Source organism: Mustela erminea, chromosome 7 (genome assembly GCF_009829155.1).
Source record: "Mustela erminea isolate mMusErm1 chromosome 7, mMusErm1.Pri, whole genome shotgun sequence".
NCBI classification, from domain to species: Eukaryota; Metazoa; Chordata; class Mammalia; order Carnivora; family Mustelidae; genus Mustela; species Mustela erminea.
The window spans coordinates 80,314,582-80,342,404 of record NC_045620.1 but is presented as its reverse complement, the minus strand read 5'-3'; the positions used below and the strand labels follow the sequence as shown (position 1 = coordinate 80,342,404).

Here is a 27,823-nt window from a genome sequence, read left to right as displayed (position 1 = left end):
TGTCCAAGTTAGAATTTTTTTTAAAGACTTCATTTATTTAAGAGAAAGAGAGTGTGTGTGCACAAGAGTGAGCATGGGCAAGGGAGAGGGAGAGGCAGACTCCCCACTGGGCAGGGAGCCTGCTGCAGGGCTGGATCCCAGGGTCCCTGGGATCATGACCCGAGCGAGCCAAAGGCAGATGCTTCACTGACTGAGCCACCCAGGCGCCCCCTGTCAAGTTAGATTCTTAAAGATTTAAAAATTCTTGACTTATAAGTAACTCTAAGAAACTCCAAGAAGCCTCAGAAAACCCCTTAGGGGTCACCTTGGCCTATGGGTCTCAAAAATAATAATGAAATCATTTTTCTAATGACACAGTCATTACAGGTTTTACCTTAAATTTGCTTCAAAGCAAATATCAGTTAATTCATTTAACTAAGAACACATTAACACCATATAAAAAAAGTATAAAAAGGTATATTTGGAAGAATTGGAGCCTTGCTCTCATTTTCTCCTCAAAGACAGAATTCCCTGCGCACAGTATCAGGTCACATGTTTCAAAAAGAAGAAACAGTTATGTCCTCTTAAATTTCTATTTCAGAATTTCCCTATAGGATACTTTCCAGCTTTGAATTCAATATACCCAAACAACCATTTAAGTTTTACAAATTACCTTGAAAAAAATCAAATGCAAATGAGTCACTTAATTGCTCATTCTGCATAGTGCCAATACTAGAATACTGACTATGAACAAAACCATGACTGTTTGGATTAGTACCATTTGATGGTCCTGACTCATTTATCATACTGTTATCTGTACAGTTGAAGTCAGATCTCTCAAATGCCTCTGGCTGTGGAACAAAAGCAGCCGTACTGGAACCAGCGCCGGCTGGCATACCGGGAGAGGACATCTGATGGAGCTGTCTCAAGTCTCTTGGGTCTAACACTGAATTACATGAGGGGTTTTCGAGATTCATGCTCACAAGTCTCGGATTATCATTCTCCCTCATGCTGTCACTACTAGGTGTCATCATATTCATAGGGCAATTCGGCAGCAGGTTGCCATCAGAAATACCATATAAATCAGCTGGTGACATGGATGGTGCTTCCATTCTGCCTATGTCATTTGCATTGTTATAAATACAAGCATTAGAGGCATTCAGATCACTCTCAAGAGACATTTCCAGATATTGCGAGATACCTTGTGGATGAGAGGAAAGTGTCCCTGTTGAAAAACCACTCAGTGGATTCGTACTAACTGCGCGCGAGGTAGGCTGGGCCCCACCTGACCAGCTTGAAGAAGGTGGAGACACCATTGAAGGTATGGGTGGAGTATGCTGTGACAGTGCATTTGAGATGGACGCAGGTGAGGGATAGTAGGAATCTCCTTGACTTGAAATGCCGGAAGTCCTGGGTATTTCTGTCAAAACTGCACCATGAGAAAAGTTTGATTCTGTGGGGAGGAAATGTATTTTTACAAACTGAAATGAAAGTATAAAAAATATTATCTCTAAATTAAACTTGCATAAACATACTGATAAAGAAAATATCCAAGCAAACTGATGTAACATTTTAGATAAAAATATTAAATAGCACTAAATTATTGTAAGAGCCCAAAGCTGAATTCTGTAACAGGTATTTTACAAATACCTATAAAATAATTCTATTAAGTTATCTTGTCAGAGATAGCTTCATTAAATAATGAAAATTTAGCTTCTGAGGCCCTATAAAGTGAAAAATAAATCAGAATTTCAGGGATGCCTGGCTGGTTCAGTTGGTAGAGCATGCAAATCCTGATCTTGGGGTTGTGAGTCTGAGCTCCAAGCTGGGCATAGAGATTACTTAAAAAAATAAAGCATTTAGAAAAAAATCAGAATTTCAGTTAATGGGAATCTAAATAGCTAAAATAATTTCATATTCAGTACTTTTAGGAGAAAATAGAGGGATGGAGGAAATGCTCATTAGGGATGATTGAAAAATACACATAACTTGCTAAGATATATTAAGATATAACTCTAGGGGCACCTGGGTGCCTCAGTTGGTTAAGTGTTTAACTCTTGATTTCAGCTCGGTTCATGAGCTCAGGGTTGTGAGACTGGGCCTGGAGTCAGGTTCCCCGCTGGGCATGGAACCTACTTAAGATTCTTTCTCTCCCTCTGCCCCCTCCCCTTTCTCTGTCACTCTCTCGTCAGGTCTCTAAAAAGAAATATATATATATATATATAATTCTAAGGTACTATAAAATTCCCAGTCCGGTAAAAATTAAAGATTCTGTATTTATTTATATAGTAAATTACTGCTATACATATTAAAAAGCGCAGGTTTAAGAATATAAAGGGAAGAAGAGACTTCTAGTTAAATAACCCTGGTTCAGTGATTTAAACCAGAGGTTCACAACTTTTTTTTTTCTGTAAAGGGCTGAATATTTTATGGTTTGTGGGCCATACAGCCTCTGTTGGAACTACACAATTCTGCCACTATCATGCAAAAAAAAGTAGCCATAGACAATATGTGATCAAATGAGCATGGCTGTGTTCCAGTGAAGCTTTATTTTTAAAGATAGGCAACTCGCCAGATCCAAACCATTTCTTCCATGACACACTGTAATTAAATAAAATTACCACCATATGAACAAATGTAATTTCTCAAACAATAAATCCCAAAAACATAATCATAGTTTCCAAGAGGACCTTAAGAAGTGGAGGAGATCAATTCATTTAATATTCAAAGCATGAAAAAAGTTGTGGGAATGGAAAATAGCAAAGAAGCAGTTTTTATTCCTAAGAATGGAATTCCAATATATTGGGCAAAGCACTGGTCTTTTGACCATAAGGAATACTCTGTAGGATAAAATACCTTTTTTGATGAATCTTCCTTCTCCAGTTGATCCTAGGGTAACAGGTCTAGGTCTTTCAGGAAAATTAACTGCTGTGATAAAGTTTTTCCATTATTAAGCAATTTAAAAAAGAACATCAGTTAAAATTTGGAAAACTGAATAAAGCAAAAAACCCAAAATCTATTTAAATACAAATCAATCCAAAGTACTCTTACCACAATCTTGCCACAGTTTCTGGAAAAGTAGAGTTGTTTTTTGTTTCTTTGCTTTATTGCCATAAGTATCTAGTTAAAAAGAAACCAGGAAAGCATGTGAATCATCATAGGTTTATGCTGTTTCTCCTTTAACAAATAAATAGGTATTGTATTCCCATAAGGTGCGTTAAACAAATGTATACGATCTGGATTTAGTAAGTGTTGCAGAATGTGTCCCAAGTCAGTAGTAAAGGGTATAATACTCATCTTGTTTTCTTATAACACCTATAAGGCAACAATATCAACTAATGCAATAAGGGCAGATAAGGACAAAACCAAAATGGAGACCACTCTGAATGGCAAGCTTTCCAACTATAAAAAGGGCACAATAAGGACAAAAACAGAACTTCAAATATACAATAAATTTTGATAAACAGTTCAGATACTCTGAAATTATTCTAGATTCCTTTCCAAAGAAAGAGAGGCAAAGAGCAGAAAAATCAATTGATTAAAAAAAACCTGAAAACTTCCAGGAAATAAAATGTAAATTATGAATAAACCTTACTGTATCCAAATATATCTTACAAGAGAACTAACTTTAAGAAATATGACCACCAAGAAGTCATACCTTTTTCATCTGGCAGATATCTAAAATCCATAGATTCACTAACTTCCTGGTCAGAAGGTCTCCGCAACTGCATTTTTACTGTCACTGGTTCTGTTATCGCTCTGCAATATGGTGGAGTCTTAAAAACAATGGCTACTTGACGGTGTACATCAGCTTGTGAAAAGATACCTTTTGCTTCCCAGTCGTTCAATACAAACCGAACTTCTATATCATCTAGTGAATACAAAAGCAAAGGAATAGCAATGGAAAACAAAATCCATCTATTAATCTAAAATATAGACGGCCCCTAATTGATGATGGTTCAACTTCACAATTTTTTGACTTGATTATGGTGTGACAGTGATATGCATTCAGTAGAACATGTATTTCAGATTTTGATAAAGATCAAAATCAAAATCCAGGCTAGGGATAGGCTGTATGACACTCTGAAGATGCTGGGCAGTGGCAGCAAGCCCCATCAGTGACATGACCAGGAGGGTAAACAACAGATACACTCAAAACTGTTCTGATTTTCACTTTCAGTACTTTCAGTTTTCAATAAATTATGTAAGTTATTCAACACTTTATTATAAGTAGACTTTGTGTTAGGTCATTTTACCCAATTGCAGGCTAATGTAAGGGCATGTTTAAGGTACACTAAGCTAAACTATGGTGTTTGGTACATTAGATGTATTAACTGCACTTTCAATTTAAGATTATTTTCAATTTACAGTGAATTTATCATGGTATTAGATCTGTATATTCTAAATTCAATGAGACAAATAAATACCTTTCTTTTTTTTTTTTAAATAAGTACCTTTCTGAACTTTATCACATAGTAGAAATATTTCATCGCCGCCTCTGACACTTCCGCAGTTCTTGTTTACACGACAAATCCTTAATTCTGCAGTATTAGGAGCACCTAAATATAAAGGATTGTTTTAATGGGTTTCTGCATTAGTAATATTTTTTATTCCTTTTTCATGGTGAGAATTCTAGGGAAACAATTTACAAGACAGATAAAAGCTTTAGTGTATACATAAATTAAGGACACTACATTAATCCTTTACAGCTGTACTTTTCCTTTCTAACTACACTCCCAACCTGGTTTACAGCCTTGTGACTTCATTTCTCAGCAATGATAGATCCTCCACTTAAATCTGATTCTTTCAATCCATTCATACACTGTCACCAGATTAATCTCTCAAATCTTAACTATAAGCCTATAGCAATGCAGTTTTGTGCTTTCTATTAGGAATATAATTTCAGTAACTCTCCCTGGCAATTCAAAGTTCTCCATGATGAGGATACTCTGATCTACCTTTATAGACCTATGTTCCACTATGTTACTATATGCAAAACAGGCAGTAATATACCATGAATGAATGCATACATAAGAGCAAATACACACATACGTGCACACAAAAACTTTGAGGGAAATTTCATAATCTTTTAAAACTACAAATATCCATATCCTTTGATCTAGCATTTGCCAACATTTCTACCTCTGTAAAATTATGCTAGAGACCTATTTGCACAAAATATAGGTTATTTACTGAAGTACAATTTGTTAGAGGAAAAAAATTAAGAAGGAAACAAACCAAATGTATTATAATAGGGTAATGAGTTAATAAAATTGTGATAGAGCCATATAAGTAAATAACGCAGCTACTGAAGAGAACAAGGCACCCAAAAGGGAAAAAGGCTCAAGATACATTGCTAAGAGAAAAAAATTTTTTAAAAAGGATCTATGATGATTTTTTTTATGTTGCCAAAAGTATATTGTATGAATGACAGTGATGATGTATTTTTATATATAAAGAAACTGGTGAAATATGTACCCAGGGATAGTGATTGTCTTTGGAGGAGGAGATCAAAGATGTCTTCTTCTTGCTATTTCAGTAATGCTTGAATTTTTCTTATAATGAACATACTCTTTCTCTAACTGCCAAAATACTTAATAAAATTAAACTAAAAAAAAAAAAGCTAATGCTACAAATAGAAGAAAATAAAGTACTTACGGTTGTCATAAATTGGGTTAGAGACAACAGGAGGTAGAGCCATTGTCAAATTACCATGTTCATCGGGGAGGAAAACTTGAAAACATAATCTCACCACATTGAGGTCACAATCTTCGGTATCAAACACCTGCTGTTCTGGGACTAAATAGTACATTTTTTTTAAGGATGTAAAATAGTCACATAGAACTAAAATCCTGCTAGGTCCTCCTCCCTGCCCAACATACTCAATAACCCTAAGTAGCCTGCAGTCTATACTAACAAGATAGAACAGTATACAATCTCAAAAGTGCCTTTTATCATTATAATATGTAGTCACTAACACTATTCACTAAGTTATGTACATGGTCAGGAAGTAACTATCCTAAATCATCTGAAATTTAGAACAGAACACCTAACTTATAGTAATAAAAAACCAAATTTTTACAAATTGGTTATATAAAACAGAAAAGGGAGAATATAACTCTGTATGAGAGAATGTAAATGTGTATAAAAAATACCATAATCCCCATTTTATAGATGAGAAACAGATTTTTTTAAAAGATTTTATTTATGTATTTGACAGACAGAGATCACAAGTAGGCAGAGAGAAGGGGGGAAGCACGCTCCATGCTGAGCAGAGAGCCCGATGCGGGCCTCGATCCCAGGACCCTGGGATCATGAGCTAAGCAGAAGGCAGAGGCTTCAACCCACTGAACCACCTAGGTGCCCCAAGAAACAGATTTTAAAGAGATGAAATTACTTCTCCGAAGTTCCACAGATAGGAAGTGGCAGAGAAGGAAGTCATACTAAGAAGTCAGTGAATCCTGAACCCATGCTCTTGAAAACTGAACTCTAATTAGAAAATTTTACACGTTTGCACGTTTTGTATAAAGGTGACATATACAGAAATATCTACTAAATTTCAGAATAGTATCTTAGGGATTAAATATTAAGAAGATAATAGATGATATAAGGTAGCTAGCAGTTTCCATAAAAAATTTTTATGTCCAAATTAGGTTTGCTTTAAAAAAAACAAACAAAAAATGCTATATCAGGAAAAATTTGCAGTTCTGAAAAAAATATAAAAACCTTTATGACAGATATAATGTGATGACAATTTGTTAAATTGATATCTGAAAAGAAATCTGGTTCTAAAAGAAAACATTAACCACATTTTCAAATAATATAAGCCATAGGAATAAATCATAACAGAGTCATATTTTTTAAAAGCATAAAATACACAATTATGTGAAAACTTTCATTTTTCAGAAAGTATTAAAATTTGAAATACTAAATTTGAAACACTGTTAAAACCCAAATTCTTTAGTCTTACAGGCAGTAACAAAATGACATTAGAATTTTGATTTTGACTTTTTATTTAAACTATGCTCACATTCTCAGCAGCTATCACAACATTTAAAATATTCCCATTAGTATTCTTAAACCAAGCATTTTAAGTCATCTACAAGAACTTATCTGTTCAAATAGAAGGTCAAAATATACACATGGAATGTAGGTGTTGGTATCATATCATAATATGACATAACAGGTGTGGCTGAAAGGGGCTTATTACAAATAACAAAAGATACTCCTTTCAGGTTTTTTGCTGTTATCACTTAGCAAGAGTTTTAGGAGTTCTTTGTCAGGAATGGGGGTGAAGAGCAAACATATATTTATTATAAATCCCAATATCACAAAAACCCAGAGAGGTAAGTTCGTAAGAGACCTCTTTTTTTCTAGATAGAGCCTGCCAATTTTGTAGGATGTCATTAACAAAATGTGAAGTTGAGATAAATTCTCAATAGCCTATAGAGGAAAAATAAAAGTGTTCAGGTTCTACTGAAGAGGGAAGATCTGGTAAATGCCCAATACTCTGATTGGGCCCTGAAGGAGCTATACCTTAGGAGTTAAGAATGAACTGAAAGGGGGCATCTGGGTGGCTCAGTGGGTTAAAGCCTCTGCCTTCGGCTCAGGTCATGATCCCAGGGTCCTGGGATCGAGCCCCACATCAGGCTCCCTGCTCAGTGGGGAGCCTGCCTCCTCCTCTCTCTCTGCCTGCCTCTCTGACTACTTGTGATCTCTGTCAAATAAATAAATAAAATCTTTAAAAAAAAAAAAAATGAATGAACTGAAAGATACCAGATCAGCAATTGGTCATGAAAAGTTTGTGACATCTGTTGCATCATTTAATGCACCGGTTGTCTTCTGAGATGCATTTCATGCTCATTGTGGACAGGATCTATGATGAAACTGAGTTATATTTCACTTTGGTACCTAAATAGTGTATTTATATTAAATATCTTCATGACTAAGTGCCTTGAGATAAAAGTCTTCTACTTCTGTGCAGTAGGTTACACATCTTTAACTACTTATGTGCATTCATTCCTTCAACGGGTTTTTATCTCATTTAGTCATTATAGTCCTAGCTTGTTCTAGGTGCTTTTGGTAAGTTAGTGTATAAAACAGACAGAAATTCCTGCCTTTGAGGAGCTTATATTTCTGTGAAGAAAGACCAACAATTAACAAATTTACTAGATAAGTTTATTATATAATTTATTAGATAATGAAAAGTGCTAAGGGGGCGTATCAGCAATGTAAGGAGCTTGGGAATCCGTAGTTGGGGGCAACAGGTTATAAATATAAATAGATGGTTAGAGTAGGCCTCATTCTCTATTCTTTTGTAGTTTCCATAATAGAAATAGATTGTTATATGTTATTGTTTTCCTAGAATGTTGAAATAAAACCTAAAATGTACATCTCTAATACTAAGCAAAACAAAATCTAATTTCTCTAAAAAAACTCAAAACACTAAAAACTGATTTAAATAACCTGAACTCAGAGGTAGAATTATCCTTTCTTTGATTGTTTATTTTATTTTTGGGATCTGCAAGTTCACATTCTACCACTTAACCTAGAAATTTGTCAGAGCTAAATTGATACTTTTTCATGGCTGTATCACTTCATGTACAGATTTCTGCTGTACTGTAAGAAACCATCTGACTTGGTTTTTGTGATATATATTTATGATATATAGAAACAAAGGAGTTTCTCAGTTCTCCTGGGTTTTAGAAAAGAAAACAAAGCCAATGGAATTGGAAATGCTTAGCAGAATAGGATCTACAAATTCTGATCCATAGACTGATGCTATTACATGTGACAGTCTGGTTTCTAGAGATCAAATATCATGTGAAAATACAAAGACTATTAAAAATGATTCTTACTTTGGGGCACCTGGGTGGCTCAGTGGGTTAAGCCTGTGCCTTCAGCTCAGGTCATGATCCCAGGGCCCTGGGATCGAGCCTTGCATCGGGCTCTCTACTCAGCAGAGAGCCTGCTTCCCCCTCTCTTTCTGCCTACTTGTGATCTCTGTCTGTCAAATACATAAATAAAATCTTAAAAAAAAAATCTGTTTCTCATCTATAAAATGGGGATGATGGTAATTTATATATACATTTATATTCTTGAATATAGATTTATATTCTCCCTTTTCTGTTTTATATAACCTGCAATTTGTAAAATTTTGTTGTTTATTACTATAAGTTAGGTGTGCTGAATGATGGTAAGTAGAGCTCTGAAGTGATTCCTACTGGCTTTAGAAGGATATTTTTGCATGCAGTGTATAAAGCGTTTGGAAGATGATAAAAAACAGAGGCAGGACCACAGGTTTAGGGGCTAACAATAGTCCAGGCTTCAGGCTACAAATGATGTAGGCTTACATTCCTCTGGAAAATGGAAATGGACTGAGAGATGGTCAGGGTAGGGTGAACAATAGAGATTTGCCAGAACAGTGAGGGTTTATGAAGAGGACTAGTGGAAGAGAAGGCAGGAAAGATATGTTGGAGTTACATGTCTAAGACTTTCAATTTAGGGCCATTTAACTTTTAAAGGAGCCATTCCAAATTCTTAATCAGAATTATATGCTAAAAGCACTGTTCTAAGATTACTCTAACAGGGTCAGGTAGATTCCGCAACTCAAATTGTGAGATAGTCCTTCAACTAGAGAGACCAAAAGGGTTATGGGGAAGAAATGGATGTTACAAAAAACAACACAACAACCAAAACCACAAATACTGTGACGGCCCAACTGGCAGGACTGCTCCCTTCCCTAAATCTAAATCCACCTAGGTAGTTCAGTAGAGAGATCATAAGCCTGGTAGCTAGGTTCCCTGTGTTCAAATCCCAGCACCACCACTTACCAGTTCTATGATTGAGAAAATTACTTAACTTTTCTGTGCCTTCACTTCCTTATTTTCAAAATGGAGATAACAATAGACCCTACCTCATAGGTTGCTGTAAGAATTAAATGAAATAAGGGACGCCTGGCTGGCTCAGTTGGAAGAGCATGCGACTCTTGATCTCGGGGTTGTGAGTTTGAGCCCCATACTGGGGGTAGAGATTACTTAAATAAAGAAAGAAATAAACTTAAAAAAATTTTTTTAAGTAAAATAAAATATGCAAAGCACCTGTTTTGTACTAAGAACTATTCTAAGTGCTATATGATTATTATTAACATCATGCCTGGTTCTGGATTGGTAAAAAACAAAAAACCTAAAAATCTTCTAGAGGGCCCATCTGCTTCTTGACTCCTGCATCTTCCTTTCTGAATGCCTTTTCCACTGGAGTCAGGAGACCGAGACTTGAACTCTAGCTCTGCCACCTGTACTTGCTACATAATTTAGGAAAATTACATAACCAAAGCTTTAGGATTCTCTTCTATAAAGCAGTGCTGCTGTAATGACTAAATATATAGCATACATAAAATACTTAACATTTACTCCTTGACACAGAAAAAATACTTAATACATGGTAGCTATTATTTATGATATTCTCGTTTTATACTACATGATCCCTTATTTATACTACATCTGGACTTAGATGGACTCTTTATAAGTTTGGGGTTTTACTTTAGCGATGAAAATGGGCATATTCCTAACACAGAAATTTTCCACTTTTGAATATTTATCCTAGGGGTGCCTGGCTGACTCAGTCTGAAGAGCAAGCAATCCTAGATCTCGGGGTCATGAGTTTGATCCCCATGTAGAGAGGACTTAAATAAAAAACAAAAACAAAAAAACAAAACAAAACCCCAACATTTATCCTAAGGAAATAATCACACAAGAACTCCATGTATATATGTTCAGTGGAGTTTTTTAAAATAAAATGAAAATAACCTAAATGTTCATTACAGATGGCTAGTTAAATAAACTGGTCTATCCAAACAGTAGAGCACTCTGTTAAAAAGTAAAATAGATTTATAAGTAATAACATGGCAAAATATTTAAGATCTATTCCTATGTGAAAAGAAAAAAGCAGCAGCAGTGTAGCATGGTTCTATTTATATTAAAAAATACATGCATATAGTTGTGTATACAGCTGGATATTTACTGTTTCATAGGTTTTGCTGGACAACAACTGTAAGCACTCTGTATTGTTTGAACAAATGAATGACTACACCAAGCTAAATGCTGGCATCCTACACTACAGTAGTCTCCACTGTAAAAACTATGAGAAGCTAAGCTCCTAAACTAGGGAGACAGATATACATGTATAAAGGAAATTCTAGAAAAATACACACCAAAATTAACAGTCATCTGCTCTGACGAGGAAAACTGAAGGGGAAGAAGGACCACCACCTGTTTTTCTAAATAAAGATTTTTTGGAACACAAACAAGCTGATTTGTTTAGAGCTCTTTGTTTAGAGCATTATACTAAGCAGTATAAAAAATAAAGACCTAGGGAGAAGAGATGCAGACATTCTGGTTCATAAAAACACAGTACTTGGTTATGAACATATTTCTTAAATTATCTTCATAACCCTTAAGTTATTTTTATGTATCCAGGAAAAACACAAACCAACAATATGAGGAGATCTTAAATCTATTTAAGAGATCTGTTCTTTGAAAATGTTATAGTTGTTCAGTTCCTGCATTATGCCTATTGAAGTAGCTGCAGAAGACATTACAGTGGACACTACCCTAGTGTGGGTCCAGCATTAAGCCTGGTGTAATTATTCATCTCCTGAAACAACACAGAGTGCTCACAATTGCCAGGCGCTACGCCAGATCACACTATCCTCGACAAAACCCACTAACCAGTAAATACCTAGCCTTATACACAAATATACTATGAAGGTATTTTGTATAGCTTCTACTATTTCTATATGTCTTCTTCCACACTGGGATTAATTTAAATTTCGCTGTTGAGTATGACCTTGATTTAAATAACCACATGCAGAGAAGGTAATGTATACTGTCTGCTGGAGTGGCAAATGGAAGGCCACATTCAAAAAGAAATCAGAACATTTGTGAGGTTTTCTTATAGAATACAATGTCCCTCTCCATGGATACCAGAAAGCCTTGTTTGTCAGAGAATTTTTTTTCCCCAACACTATGAAAGGTTTTAAATTTTCTTCATTCTTCAGATACAGGTATCTGTCAGCAAGCAGAAGAGTGATCACAAAACTTAAGAACAGCTTCTAAAGCACAGGTTCAAGACACAAACAGAATTAATTTGCACAAATAGGTCAATATGCAAATAACAGAAATAATTCTCTCAGACATTACTTACCATTGAATGGATTGATTCCTGCCCTTATTCTTGAAGTAATAGCTTCTTTTACTTCTTTTTTCTTCACACAACGAATACCCAAATTTTGAAAACTAAAAGGAAAACAGAGCTTTCAAACTGTATTATAGTTAAACACAAGGACATATAAATGAAGTTTTACCAAAAAATACTGCAAAAATCAAGGGTAGATTCTATGCCTATGTCAAATACACCAAAACAGATGAACATTAACAGGAAAGTAAAATTGACCTCCCAAGCAAAAAAGTTGTAAAAGGAGGCCCACTGGTATGTTTTGCTGAGCCCATAAAAGTGTTGCCTGTATTAAAAAAAAGCACACACTCTACTATCATTTAACAATCCAGTAATTGCATATGAACATCTTGTTCTGGCTTCTCTTGAACATTCGAAAGGTCTGGACACAGCAGAGTACAGGAGCACCTTGATGGAGCCGATCACCTGCGGCCCGTTTAATCAAGGCTCTTCAATTTACTACAGTGCCTGCTAGTCCTCTTACACCTGATCTATTCCACGGACGTTTGATTTTTGAGCCCTGACTTCACTACTAGTAGCAGTGGAATGTGTTTTATGCTATATTACATGAAGTTGTAATAATCATTCATAAGAAAGCACTGAAATGTTTTCTTTTAAATTAGAAAGATTTTTAATATGAACGATAATATTTAGCAAAAGTTTCAAAATGTCATTTATGGAAAACTTCTCAAAAGCTACAAATATTACTAATTTGCATATCTTTAGCACAGATGATGGTGGGGGGAACTCCCCTACCACCACCAGTCATACTTGTTCCCACATGGAAAAACCATGACATCATTAAAGCTGGGTGGGTGTGAATAAGGAAGAAAAACTTGGTTATAATAACATTACTATTTGTTCAAACTTCACATGGCACTTAGGCAACAGGAGGCTGCCTGCCTCGTTTGCTCCTCTCCATGCTCACAGGGCCTTATGTTTATGCTCTGCACCTTCACCATACTTGTCATTTTGTTAGCTCTTAAAGTATCTTTGGCATTTCTTTCCTTTGCCTCCAATAATTAAAAAATAAATCTTGAATTCATAATCCTTTTTTGAAACCCTGAAACCCATAATCTTCTTCCTCAAAAGTATTCCACTTCTTTGAAAGATTCACACCTTGGTTCTCACTTTTTCTTTGATGAAAGATTTTAAAGAATTATTTATTTTACTATATTTATACACTACATAATTTTGTTTCATCTGAAAAATTGTATTTGACTGCTATTCATAGAATATTAGAAATGAGAGATTTTTGAAATTCTGACACAAGGAAACCAAGGATCATGAAGATTATCTGAAACTATTATTCATTCATTCATGATTCAGTCATTCAACAAATTTTGGGATTCCTGCTCTGTACCAAAAACTCGAGAAAATAATGGGCATTACAATCCCTCTCCTCATGGAGCTTAGTCTAATGCAGAGGTCTGCAAACTGTGGCCCATGGACCATACTCGGCCCACCACCTGTTTTTCTAAATAAAGATTTTTTGGAACACAAACAAGCTGATCTGTTTACACATTGTCTATGTGTGCTTTCATGCTACAACAGAAATGAGCAGATGCAACAGTGACCATATGGTCTACAAAGCCTAAAATATTTATTATCTGGCTCTTAACAGAGAAAGTTTGCTGACCTCTAGCCTAGTGAAGCAGACAGATCAATATTAAATAATCACATGCAAAAAATGCTAAACTGAAACCATGACAAGTTTTATTAAAGGAGACATACACTATGTCATAGAAACCTATGACAGGAGAGAGTTGATCAGTTCAGGAAGGACAGAGAAGCTTACTGTACAAAGTGGTACTTAACATAAACAGAGATGAACTAGGAGGGGAAGAGGAGAGTAAAGACTTCAGGCAGAAGGAACAGAACAAGCAAAGGCCCCTACAGAAGAGTCTTGTGAGCACAGGAAACTAGAGGAAGGCCTCTGGGACTGGAGTATGGACTTCAAGGAGAGCACAGGATGAAGGTTACAAATACAAGCAGACCCTGTGAACCTTGTGGGCCAATAAGGAATACTGCCCTTATTCCAAGAGCCACATAAAGCCATTAAAATGTTCTAAATGGGAATATGACAGTCAGATTTGTATTTGAAAAGATCACTCCAAATAAACTAATTTTTAAGAAAGTCACCTTGGCTAAAGTGGAGGACAGAGCTGGGGGGAAGAGGTACAAAGAGAGTTGATGCAGGAAGACCAGTCAGGGGTTTATTGTGGCAGCCTACATTTGGACTATGGGTAGTGTGATGATGGAGATCAATAAGAGCAGTGTACAGATTCAGGAACTATTTAGGAAGTACCTGTTAATGAATTCAATGTGTGTGCCTGGGTGAGGGGTGCGAGGATGATACTCGTGTCTGGGGGCTTTTACAGCAACCACTGAGATAAGGCACATTGGAAGACCCACTGAGAAGAAAGAAGTACTATCATGGAAAAGTCAGGGTTTGGGGCATATTCTAGTTGAGGTGCTTTTGATATATTTAAGAGAATATGTCAAAAAGACAATGAAAATACCATTCTCCACTGAAAGGAACAAGGGCTCCTTAGAAAAAACTGATTTCAGAGCTGGGGCAAGAAAAGTACAAGTAAGTCCAGAACACTTTGCTGTGTCAGAAAGTAAAGAAGTGCCCGAAGAAAGACAGAAGCGTATCAAAAGGACATAGGAAGCAGGCGGAAAGGGCCTGCATTGGTCAAATCTGGGTCAATCTGCACATCAAAATAATAATGCCAGTAATGGACTAGATAGAGTACACTGAATATAAAAATCCATGGGTCTACAGTGGTATTCTTTTTTTAATGGGGAAAGGAAAAAAGGGAAAGTTTTTCTTTGTAACAGAATGCCAATTAATATTGCCAATGGAAAACACTAATATCCCATGTCTCCTGAAGGGATATTTTGAAAACAACATAGCACCCTCTTTGTAGATTTCTCATCCAAAATGTTTCATGTTAACATGAAAATATTATTCATGTTACTCATATTAACATGAATATAAACAAGCAACCATTCAGACTAATTCAGACTAATCCACATTCAACAATCTTCAAAACAAGTAGCCTAGACTCTTCAAAAAAAAAAAATGGTAATGTCAGGAAAGACCAAAAAAGGCTGAGAAACTATTCTAAATCAAAGGAAACTTTAATAATCATGACAAGTAAATAAACACGACAAGTAATACAGTGTGTGATCCTTAACAGGATCCTGAACTGGGCAGAGAAGCAGGAGAGCCATAAAGGGCATTATTGGACATAACTAAGAATTTAACTGTCTGTAATTAAGATTGAGTAGGAACAGCCAGAGAAGTAGGAAATAAAACAGGAGAGTCTGTTCTCAGAGAAATCAAGAAATGAGAATGTTCCAAGAAGGGAGTGGTCCACAATGTAGAATAGTGTTGGGAGGTCAAACTATATAAATAGGAAATATTTCTCGCCATATGTGTATTACTAGATTTTTTTTGTTTTGTGTTGTTATTTTAAAAGGGATATTTTTAAAGTATATTTTCTAGATAGTTACTGTTAATATATAAGGAAGTTACTAACATTTTCCTCATTGTAATTAGGTTCATTTTTCCAAAGGTAATGCATGTTCATTATAAAAGATGAATCACAGAATAAACACAAGTTAAAAGAAAAACATAGTCCATCAACAGATGAATGGATAAAGAAGATGTGGTATATATACACAATGGAATACTATGCAGCCATCAAAAGAAATGAAATCTTGCCATTTGCGACAACATGGATGGAACTAGAGCGTATCATGCTTAGAGAAATAAGTCAAGCAGAGAAAGATAACTATCATATGATCTCCCTGATATGAGGAAGTGGTGATGCAACATGGGGGCTTAAGGGGGTAGGAGAAGAATAAATGAAACAAGATGGTATTGGGAGGGAGACAAACCATAAGTGACTCTTAATCTCACAAAACAAACTGAGGGTTGCTGGGGGGAGGGGGGTTGGAAGAAGGGGGGTGGGGTTATAGACATTGGGGAGGGTATGTGCTTTGGTGGGTGCTGTGAAGTGTGTAAACCTGGCGATTCACAGACCTGTACCCCTGGGGATAAAAATATATGTTTATAAAAAATAAAAATTAAAAAAGAAAAACATAAAACCCCAGTCTTACCCACCAAGAAACAACTACTATTAATACCTTAGTGTATATGCTACCAAGTCTATGTACACATGCTTTTTAAGATTTTTCTAAATCACATATGCTGTTTTAAAACCTATTTATCTAACATAGTGTGGATATCTTTTTATACAAAGAGATATTTGCAATGTTATTTTTAAGGCTACATAGGAGTACACTGCATGGATGTACCAGATTGTCTAACGGATCCCTCCTTGTTTATTATTTTGATTGCTTCTAACTTTTTGCCATTACAAAATAAACTGCAATGAACATCACTACAGCTAAATGTCTGAACATGCTTAATTTTTTCCTGAGGATAAATTCCTAGAAGTAGAATTGCTGGTTCAAGAGACATTCATATTTTTCAGGCTTTTCCTATGTAGTTGTTAAAGTGCCTACCAGAAGGATTTTATTAATTTATACTATCACCAACATGATGAATGGACCCATCTTCTGGCAGACTCACCAACACCAAGGTGTTACATCATTTTTCTTATCTTAGAACTACCATCATGTTACTTTTATACTTGTCCTTTTCTAAGTAATAACTCCAGGTTTCCAGCTGGTTTCCCCATATCTGATAATTTTAACTATTAATGAAAGGACAGTAAAAATATATGCAAGAAAAATTTTCAGAGATTGTTCACACTGAGAAAGAAAACCACAACATAAAATAAGTTTAGGTTTACCTTTAGTAGCAATAAGTAAGTATTCTTGCTACCCTGATGGACTGTGTCTACTAATAAAGAATAAAAGGGAGGTTCTAATATAAGAGGTAAGAAAATTTAAATGTCTACTATAGTAAATAGAAGAATGAGAAATCACTTTATCCTGTTAACAGATGTACATGTCCAGGAAACAGAGAATCCTCTGCTTATCCTATTCCTAAAGATGTCTGTGGCTGTGTACTTACAACAAGGGTCTGCGTTCTTGTCCAAATTCTGCTTCATAGTAGCCATCTCTGCAGTCTTTTCCTACTAAATCATGAGGATGAGGTTTATATGGGTCGTTCTTTGTTACTAATGTAATTCTCACTTTTCCTTTTCCATAATAGTTCATAATCTGAAAAAAGGGGGAAATTAAATATATGATTCATAAATTGATCCCATTCAGAACTGACCTACTAAAAGAGAGTTCAATTTATATAATGTAGTTAGCACTAGATAAATAAAGTCCAACTGACTGGCAAATACAGTTTGGATGGAACTATCCAGGGAATATCAAAAGGGAAGAATTTACCTCTCCATTCCTTGGCATATTATTTTCTGCACTGATTTCAACTGGTTATATCATCTGATTCTGTTTGTTTTCTATTAAAACAAGTTATACCAAAATATTATCATGGAGCAAGAGAAAATAATTGGATGTTGGGTCACCAAATGCCATGCTCTTATATTCACAGTCATGTCATAAATATCCCTCGAAAATATATATTTAAGCCACAGTGGAAATGAGAGTACACTGTGAAGAAACTGGTCCTTTCATGTGATTGCTATAGATAAAATATGGAGCAATTAAAAGTTAGATACATACAAGAGAAGGGTCTATTACCTGGATAGATGGGTATGTCCGGTTGTTGTCTGTGCTGTGCTCCCCTGGAATGCTGCCTGCTGATCTCCCTTCACATTTGTATCTAAAACGCATGCCCCTCTGCCTGGGCTGTTCAATGATCTCTATACATGGGTTATAGCCACCTGAAAATTTAAAAAAAGGAGGAGGGTAAGATTACAATAATAGTAATAATGGATTGGACCATTTTGTTTTTTTCAAAATAGCATACTAAAAAATTTTCCCTCCCAATATTAAATAATAGGTTGAAATGTAATTACCCAAGATTGGATGGTAAAGGTGCCTCTTCTCCCATTCATACTGAGCTCCTATACAGTGTTAACACAAGATTACTCAAATCATATTCAATGGTTAGCACTTTATCATTTAATATCAAGAGCTAATGCCAATATGAAGTTCTGAGTTCCCTACTTCAGAGATACTCACTTCACACGTAAGACCAAGTACAAGGATATCCCTCAAGATTCCCCCAGGAGGGTAAAGAAGATAGTCTTCGAAAGTACAATATCATACTCCAAAATACGTTGAACTGCTTGATTTTACCTTAGACTCCTAACAGTGGACTGCTACTTGAAAATGAAAATGCATTTAAATCCTTGCAGAAAGAATATCTAAGTTTTTTTTAAATCTCCCCTAGAATCTTAAAGGATTGATACACAGAACATCTAACTAAGTTCCAGAAGTATTCATTTTAAACTCAACAAAATTTTCAATCAGTTCCATCTAGATCTCTTTACTGAAGACACAACAGAGGAAAGAAAATTACTCACTTTCTATAACAAATGTAATTCAAAATATGAACTTTAGAATGAACTGATCTATACAACATGGATGAATTCTATATGTTATACACCTGAAACTAATGTATGTGTCAACTATACTCCAATTTAAAAAAAGTTGAGCTGACTGAAAGAAGCGAGACCAAAAGAGCACATCCTGTAGGATTCCATTTATATAAAACTCTAAAATATGTAAACGAATCTATAATCAAAAAAAGCAGATCACAGACTGCCTAAGAAAAAGGGTGTAGAATGGATGGGGAAACTTGGGGGATGATGGATATGTTAATTATCTTGATTGTGATGATGATTTAAAGGTTGTATTCATATGTCAAAAACTATCAAATTGCAACTTTAAGCATGTGCAATGTATCATGCATTAATTATATGCCAGTAAAGTTGTCTAAAACATATGCATCTTTACCCTTCTTACTATCCATATTATAGAAATGAAAAGTTCAATGAAGACACTCAAGTATGCTTACAAGTAGGGTACTTGGCAATGTGTCTATTTCAGGGGTATAAAGATGTCTTCCACTTTAAAAAAACCCATTTTCCTTCTATCGGTTAAGTGATTTTTAAATTCCTACAATTAGATAATCCATTTCTCTGATTAAAGACGTACCCTCTGTTAGAATGCAAATAAATATTTAGAAAGGGTAATACAATGAGTCTTACTGGTACAGTGTTGGGAAGGAGCCTTTTGGGTCCTACTTTGCCATATCTTAACAGCAAGGATCCTGGCAATGTATCTTCTAAGTCTCCTAATCTATAAAATGGGAGCAATAGTAATAGCACCTACCTTATAGGGGTTTTGTGAGGATTCAAGGTAGTATGTGTTCAGTTCTTAACAAGCATCATGCCTATGACAAATACTCAATAAATGTTGTCTACTATTGTTTCATATCATTTCTTGAAAACAATGATTTATAGTAATATCATGATGATGTAACAACCGGTACTTTCAAGAATTTTATAGAACAATGAGGCAAAACCACCGATTATTAGACTACAGAAGAGTCCAAAAAACCAAAATTTTGTTTATGCTAACAAGATTGTGCATAAAATGATAGAGCAAAAGAGTCAGGCATGCCTATGTCAAAAACAAAGGAAAAAGAGTTAATGAAGCAAAAAGGTAGGGAGAGTAGAGGGGAAGGCCTTCTAGTAAAAGGGAACAATGTGTCCAAAGCTGGGGCAGCACAAAAGAAGAGTTTTTAAATGACCAATGAAGCCACAGTGGAAGTGGATTACACTTCTACCTTTAGAACCAAACGCTGAAGGACATTTGTAATCTGTACAAATGGGTTCAAAGTACAGAGGACATTAGGGATTTGGATTTTAGTTCATGAGTGACAACGAATCAATGAATGGCTTTCTGCAGGGGAATCATATGATCGGGCTGACATTTTATTTTTTTAAAGATTTTATTTATTTGTTTGACAGAGAGAGAGTAAGAGAGAGAACACAAGCAGGGAGAGTGGCAGAGGGAGAAGCAGGCTCCCAGCTGAGCAGGGAGCCCATGTGGGGTCTTGATCCCGAGGCCCTGGGATCATGACCTGAGACAAAGGCAGTTGCCCAACCAACTTAGCAATGCAGGCGCCTCTGGACTGACATTTCAGAGTGAGGATTCTGATGGCAGTGGACAGGTTGAAAAGAAAGGAGACAGTATGATGATCGGTTTAGAGGCTGTGACAGTACTGTGGGCAACGGTGAGGGCAGATTTGACATCTAGCAGTGATAACCGGAATGAAGGATTATTTCAATAAAATTGACAGTTCCTAGCAACTGACTGAACATTAGGGCTAAGAGCAAGTAAAGAATCATTGAGGCTCCACAGTTTCTACTTTGGGTTACTGAGTAAAGATACTATTAGAGCCAGGTAAAACTGACTTTAATCTAATCACATTCATAACACTTATTTTATTGAAAAATGTAAGGCATGCAGATGGGTATTTCAATGTCCATACTTATATATCCTTGTATATTATGAATAACTCAAATTCACATTTCACTTCAAATATTTTACATCCTCATATGTCATTGCAGGAGAATTTGAAAGAAAGTACATTTTCCTCTCAATAGCTCGAAATACTCAACAGAATTTTTTTAAGTGATATCTTAAATAATGTATGTGGTTTAACTAAAGGTCAAATAAATCCCTGCCCACTACTTATTTAAAGGTGTCTTGGTGGGAAGTTGATACAGAATTACATCATTAATGGTAAGTAGCCAACTTTTGGGGGAAGGGTGAATAAAAGTGCTAGGCTCATAGTGATTTTTCAAATATTTCATTGGTTACACAATGTTTCTTTAAACTAGAAAATGTTTGTGAAAAAAGTCTCTAGACAAGAGAAAAGCAGTTGTTGAAAGAGAAAATAACATGATTTTTATAGGTTTAAAGTAATAATAATGGCAAATATTAGTGATCATATAAAATCAAGTACTTTAAAAAAAAACTTTGAAATCTAGTCTTCCTATTGTACAAGCTCATTATTTATAAAAAGTCTCATGATCAACCAGGTAATATTTTATTGTAATATTTCACATTTCCCCAGCTGGAAATAATCTCCCCCTCCTCTAAATTATCATAGTATTTTGTTTATGGCAATTATTCCAAATAACTATAATTTAGGGAAGACTCACTGTTTTATTTCTTCTTGAAAAAAAAACTACTTGTTCTATTTCTTTTCAAGCTACTTGAAGGCAGGAATTGTGACGTACTCATCAGTGCCTTGCACATAGATATTCAGTAAATATCTGGGGAGTGAATAACTGAAAATCTAAAAATCTTTTTGTTTGTGTAAGTTATACAAACAGCAAAGGATAGTAATCGTGATTAATCATATTTTCCCTATTAGGTTCCACTACTATGGAAAAAAATAGTGCTTTGTAGGTATTAGAACTGCTACACTTTTTACTCTTTATACCTATTCATAGTCTAATTTATCTGTATTTTATTGTAAAATACTTCCCAGCTATTAATCGTTTATATCATGCATCAGTATAATGTACCAGTCACTTCCTCCCTCAGCACCGTTTTAAAGGGCCTTTCTTCCTAAAGATAGAATGTTGAACTGTATGTAGTCTTGTATGGAGTAGAAGGTAAAATGTAAATCAGAGAACTGTAGGGAAAATAAGTACTCCTAACCAAGATTATCTCGAATCACTATAGGTCTGAAAAGTACTGAAATTTCTCCAAAGTGGTTCTAAGCAAGCTGATTACTGTACTTTTTTTAAACCAATACTGCAAAGTTGGGATTGAACCCTACCTTTTAAACAATACTGTAAAATGCTAATACTGACCCAAATAATATTTCAAATACAGCCAAAATGTTTGCAAGATATACCTATGTTTTTATTTTCACTTAAGCAAAAAAGAGTGCTATTTCAGTTTTTAAGATTAAAAAGTTGTATTGAAATACAATTTAAAAATGGAGCCTCAATTGTCAGAAATAAACACATTAATTAAAACCTTATGGCTTCCCCTGGGGATAAAAATACATGTTTATAAAAAATAAAAAATTAAAAAAAAAAACACCTTATGGCTAGCACCAGGAATCAGCATTAATTGTTCAGGAAAAAATTAATTACAGTAATTATAATACTGTTTTAAAGTACTTTACATATATTCTCATTTGATCCTCTCAACTTTAATCTTCATAAAAAACAGAACAGGAATTATTCTCCCATTTTATAGGTGATAAATTTAAATTATTATTATAAAAAAGAAATTATGAATGACATTAGCAAATATGATAGCTGGAATCCCAATGGATAAAATTAAAAAAAAAAAAAGAAAAGCATAAAAACAGCTGGGGGTAAAGTCAGAATAACATTACAGCAAATAACCTAAAATAAATACAACTTAGTTTAAGAAGATAATGCATCTTGCCACAGGCAAGTGAGTATTTAGATCCAATGAAATTCCTGGAAGAGTTCATAGTGGGGTGTATACCAGAATCATTTTGGAAGCTTTTTCAAAAAACACACGTACCCTGATTCCACCTGTGATCTGCTGAATAGAAACAGAAATCTATAAAGCCCTAACATTTCTGAAAAAGCCTTCCAAGCAATTCTAACACACTCCTGATTAAGAACCATTGCCCTAAAACATAAAGAAGCTTAAAGAATCACATATCCAGAGAAGCAATCCAAAAATTCACGTACAAGTATGGGCTGGATGACAGACAAACCAGGCAGAGGAAATCTGACTTTTTTTTTTTTTTTTTTTTTTTAATTCTGACGGCTTTAACTCCTCTTTCTCTCCCACTCTAAAAAGCTTAGCCAAATATAAGCAAGGGAAAAAAGCATTATGATAGGGATCACCTTTAATCACAGTGATCTATTTAAAAGGTAAATTGTTTACAAAATTAATATTGTGATTATCATCAGTAACATTTTTTACAATACGGCAAGCAAATGATCACACACTAATGTGTCAACACCACAGCTGAGAATAACTGCAGACTGCATCTCCCTCGCAAAAGTACTGGATAATAGAGTACCTGAAAGCCGAAGGAGCAGATGGAGCTAACAATATACACTTTTCTAACAATATACACTTTTCTAAGTATCACTTTCACTCACTCTGGAGAAAAAGAAAATGAGATCTATTCATCATTCCTCAAACCTGGGAACCCAACTGAATCATGGCGGTAAGCTTCCTTACCTTAAGACACACTTTTTCCATTTCTTCCTAATTATGATCAAAATTTAGAGTAACCATTTCTCACATACATAAAATGGCATTCAATTAACAAAAGGGCAATGAAAACTTAAGCCTATTCCCACATGCTAGAAAAAGACTAACACAGAAGGTACAAAAGAAGTCAAATGAAGGATAAGTTATAACAATCAATTATCAAGACATTTTTGATTCACTTTCTTTTCAGAATGTTTACTATCATTGAAGTGGACAAAGGAAAAAAGGTATGCTGCCTCCAAACATCACTGTCAAATTCTTCTCCACTAGTTTAAAAATACAGAAAACCATTTCAAACTGTTTAAAAGTAAATGGACATTCTTATATATTCTTTTTTTTCATTCTCATATATTCTTGAAAGACTTTCTATCTAGCATCTGTTCTAGTCTATTACAATTTTTCAAGGTTTCACAGAATTCTAGAATGTCAGGATACTCAAACAATAGTGAGTGCCAATTACTTCTAGTAGCTCTTGTTTCCTAGATGTCTAAGTCTCCAAACAGCTCCACTACATAAGAAAACTAACATTTATGGGCATGAATTGTCTGTTGTTCCTCAAAACAAGATGCTGTAGTAGTTATTCTCATTTTTATATCACAGAGTGGTAGAACTGGAATAAACCAGCTTCATTATGGGCTAAAGTCCAGATTTATTCCAGTATCTGAGGCTGCCTCTCAAAGAAGTCTTAAGCATCCACGTAAGGGAATTTTCAGAGGAGTATTTGGCTGATGTATGCACCAGAAGGTAAATAAAAGATGCAAGAGTTGCACAATAGAGATTCCACTGCGGTGGGGAGAGAGAGAATCTTGAAAAAAAAAAAAATGTTAACTTCCAGAATGAAAAAGTAGAGAAATATTTAATATCTGTTCCAGATTACTCAGGTATTTAATCAACTTAAAAGTAAAAGGCAGTACCAACTCATCTGTCTTGATTAAGACTTCCAGATTCAAAAATAAAAATTACAAGATGCCTACCTAAAAATGAATTAAACAAAGAAATTTTTTTAGTGTAAATATGTCCCATGCAAGTATCCGGGTCACGTGCCTACAAACCCAATCACATGCAGAGAATACAGATGAGAGAACGACAGAACAAAAGGAAATTCTGAGCCGCTTACATTGTATTTGGGAAAGATACTACACAGAACCCAGACATTCCTGATATCATTTCATCACAATTCCTCCCTAGCCGTTTCACTCATTCATTCTCTTTACCCTGTCATGTATCATCTTAATGCTTTTATATAGCTGTTGTCTCTACATTTCATGTGGGGCATTTCAGATATAGCATTTGTGTTTATAGTGTGTAGGCTTCTACCTAAAAAAAGTATTTTGCTTTAGTTGTCAATTCCAGCTTCCAGCTCTGTCATTAATGATTAAGTTGCATCATACCTACACTGATATTTTTCCCCTTACTCAAGAGAAATACTTATAGTTCTCTTGAAATTTACACCAGAGTTGGAAGTAGTGTGGTTTACAAAAAGTTTCTTCATGTACTTCCTATTATATGACAGAACATAACTATACTAAAGAAAACTGTGAATAAAAATCAATTATCAACTTTTAAAACATTTTACCACACTTACTAGTAAACAGAGCTACCTACATGTGCATAAGCATATTTTGCACTTTCTACAGGAACAATGAGAAGCTTTAAATTCAGGCAAAATAGCTAACTTTGGTTACATTAAATGAAACAGAATCATATGTATAGCGTAATGACTGCCTATGCATGCCCTACATGGGACAGGGAACATTTTTCTTAACAATACCTGTTCTAATCAATTGTGTTAAAAGACAGTTTAAAAAAAAAAGGCAATAACGACAGCTTAATAGAACCCAATCTGTGAAATCCTAAATAATTTATTTGGCAATTTACCTGAACAAAATTTAGAATCATATAAAATCATTCATACACACACACACACACACACACACACACATATATAATTTTTATATATCTATAAATTAAATTCCCTGTTACTCATGGTACTTAAGTCATTTTGCTAATGAGATTATGATCTGTTACTTTTACATTCTGCGTTTGTTATTTTACAGGTAACAAATCCGGCTACACATACCTATTTACATATGACATCCGGTGAGAAAAGAAGAAATGGTCTTAAGTGCCTGGTAATCAATAAAAATACTTTTTGAGGTTTTAATACTACTTTACTACAAATAATCTAAACTAGACAGTGATAACTAACTAAGCAAAATTTTTTTCCTATTACTCTTTTGGTTCAATTACTGTTTCAAAACAATTAGAATTTATAATTTACTGAATCTTCTTCTCTAAGGCCTTTACAAGTGACTAAGAAAAATACTCTCAGATTCCTTTTTAAAAATTTCTTTAGCAGTTTTCAAACAACTAAATTACAATTTAAATAACTTGTCATATTTTAAATAGTCCCATCTTAATGTAACTTCAGAAAAGGCAAAAAAAGAAAAGATAATTACCCTACAACTTTTCATTCCTTTAATTTTTTTTCCCCTTCTATTTAGAGAATCAGTCCTCACAACAGCACAAACTATAGTGCCATTAAACAAATTTAAATCGTATCACATTTTTGAATGATTTAGGTCTTACGTTATCCTCTGTGTAAATGGTTCTTTTCTCTTTAAAAGAATTAGAAGTATTACACTCATGCCACAAATTAATGAAGTTTGGTTAAATTGGCAGCAGTCTGACCTTTTTTATAACGCGTCTGACCTTTTTTTATAACGCTTACCATTCTTGACTACTTTCATACAAAATCTCTGTCAACCAATAAATTAGCCAAATATTTCAGATCATCTTTGGACTTTCAATCTAAATGTGCTTTTAAATTATAAATTTACAAAATTATCTGAAAGTTTGGGGTCACTGAAGTGGGTAAAGAGAAAGTTGAAATATTTTAAACTACACTTGTATTCGCACATAAAAAACCACAGACAAACTGAAATCAAATGTCATGTGAACCACCCCAATTTCCTTTTCGGCCTACAGCAGTAGCTATGGTATTGTTCTGCTCAACCCCTTAAAAAAAAAATCCTTTAATGCTTTGTACTTCCTCTTCTCAGCTAGACATCAGCCTCTGAGGGTCACTGAACCAGGGTCTTGGGAGGACGCGGGTCAACCAGAAACAAGTCCCCCCCAAACGTTCAGCCTCCTAGTATAGCGCTAATTTACCCTACCAGGCCTCCCTGCCTCTGCTCCGTCTGCCGGGAAAGGGCCCCGTGAACCTTGCCAGAATCCTGTAAAGGTCCAACTCAAACACAGTCTACTTGATTTACTTCCCTTTAGGTTACAGGCAGATCTAAACCACGGCTATATATATGAGACTCCCTCCCTTGCCCTCTAACCTGTTCCTTGGTAAACTCGTCGCCCCCCGCCCCCCGCAGCAAGAGATTTACGCATCTATTAACTGAAAATGAATCGTTACATTAGTGATGTAAAGTTTTCATTTCCACTCCTATTTTAAATTAAGCGCGGATACTCCTTCCCCCTTTCTTCCAACAAAGAAAAAAAAATGACTTCTCCGTAAGTTAGAAAGTACCCGCTTTATAGTAGAAATCATCCACTTTGTTGAAGCAATATTTCCACTTAAGACCTGTTAAGATAGCACTGGTGACTTTTAAAGCCGCACCTCATTTTGTACAACTGTCAACACATCAGCAGTCACCTGGCGTTTGATGAAATTAAACTAAAAAAAAAGGAGAGCACTCCTGAGGTCTGAAGGTTCTTCATTCCTGTTCTAAAACATAAAACCACCATTTCAATATAAATCAATTTTTAAATATGAGAACTCTCCGTCCTCGTTTAGATTCGTGTTACTTCCCTAATCCTAAAAATCTAGTCGCTGGGAATTTCTAAGGTTCCGGCTCTTATAATGGCATCAAATTACAGAGCATGACTTTGATTTCGCACGCAAACCCCCGAACCAGGTAACTTTAGGCTGACAATCTGCCAGATGAGACGATTTTAAAAAGACAACGCGCACAACCGAAACCGAGACCCCGACACTCTGCGCTGCAAAGACCCCTGGACAAGGTCCTTCCCGCGGTCGAGTCCCGCGTCTGACACTCACCCGAGGCCATGGCTCCTCCGCTCACCGCGCCGCCCCTCCAAAGTGTCCTGACCCGAGGCCGCCACAGTCAGCCCGCGTCGGTCCGGCGGCGGAGGGACTCTGCCGGCGGGACCCCCAGTCCCCCTGACCACCCCCGGGGCCTCCTCCTCCTTCCCGCCCTCCTCGGGGTTTGCGGCTCACACCTTCCCACCCCCTTAATGCTAGCGTTCCGGATCACCCGGCTTCGCCCGTCGGAGGTGCGGGAGCCAGGGGCAGGGGGCGGAGCGCCGCGAGGATCGAGCGTCCGCGGGGCCTAGAGGCAGGCCGCCTGGCGGGAGGGGGATTTCCCGCGGCTGACGTAGGCTCCTCACC

At 35.6% G+C, this 27,823-nt stretch overlaps 1 protein-coding gene across 4 annotated transcripts; it reads right to left on the bottom strand.

The window, feature by feature from the left end:
* Positions 1-154: 154 nt before the first annotated feature.
* REL (REL proto-oncogene, NF-kB subunit) lies at positions 155-27,757 on the bottom strand. 4 transcript variants are annotated; one of them, XM_032352219.1, is made up of 10 exons: positions 27,473-27,756; positions 17,905-18,047; positions 17,267-17,415; positions 12,184-12,275; positions 5,638-5,778; positions 4,434-4,538; positions 3,638-3,850; positions 3,031-3,099; positions 2,836-2,907; positions 155-1,432 (listed from the first exon to the last, which is right to left on the bottom strand). In XM_032352219.1, the coding sequence occupies exons 1-10, from the start codon at positions 27,480-27,482 to the stop codon at positions 642-644; spliced, it is 1,785 nt and encodes a 594-aa protein (XP_032208110.1). In that variant the 5' UTR covers positions 27,483-27,756; the 3' UTR covers positions 155-641. The 4 variants fall into 4 exon arrangements, with proteins under 4 accessions (XP_032208110.1, XP_032208111.1, XP_032208112.1 ...); XM_032352220.1 differs by having other exon boundaries at positions 2,836-2,904; XM_032352221.1 differs by lacking the exon at positions 27,473-27,756 and adding an exon at positions 18,183-18,719.
* Between the last annotated feature and the right edge of the window lie 66 nt (positions 27,758-27,823).

Excerpts from the sequence above, each read along its gene's own strand:
- REL (XM_032352219.1), bottom strand. Across the intron at positions 5,779-12,183 it reads AGGAATCAATCCATTCAATG|TCCCAGAACAGCAGGTGTTT; the intron begins GTAAGTAATGTC and ends TGTACTATTTAG. Across the intron at positions 1,433-2,835 it reads AGGAAGATTCATCAAAAAAG|AATCAAACTTTTCTCATGGT; the intron begins GTATTTTATCCT and ends TCCTCCCCACAG.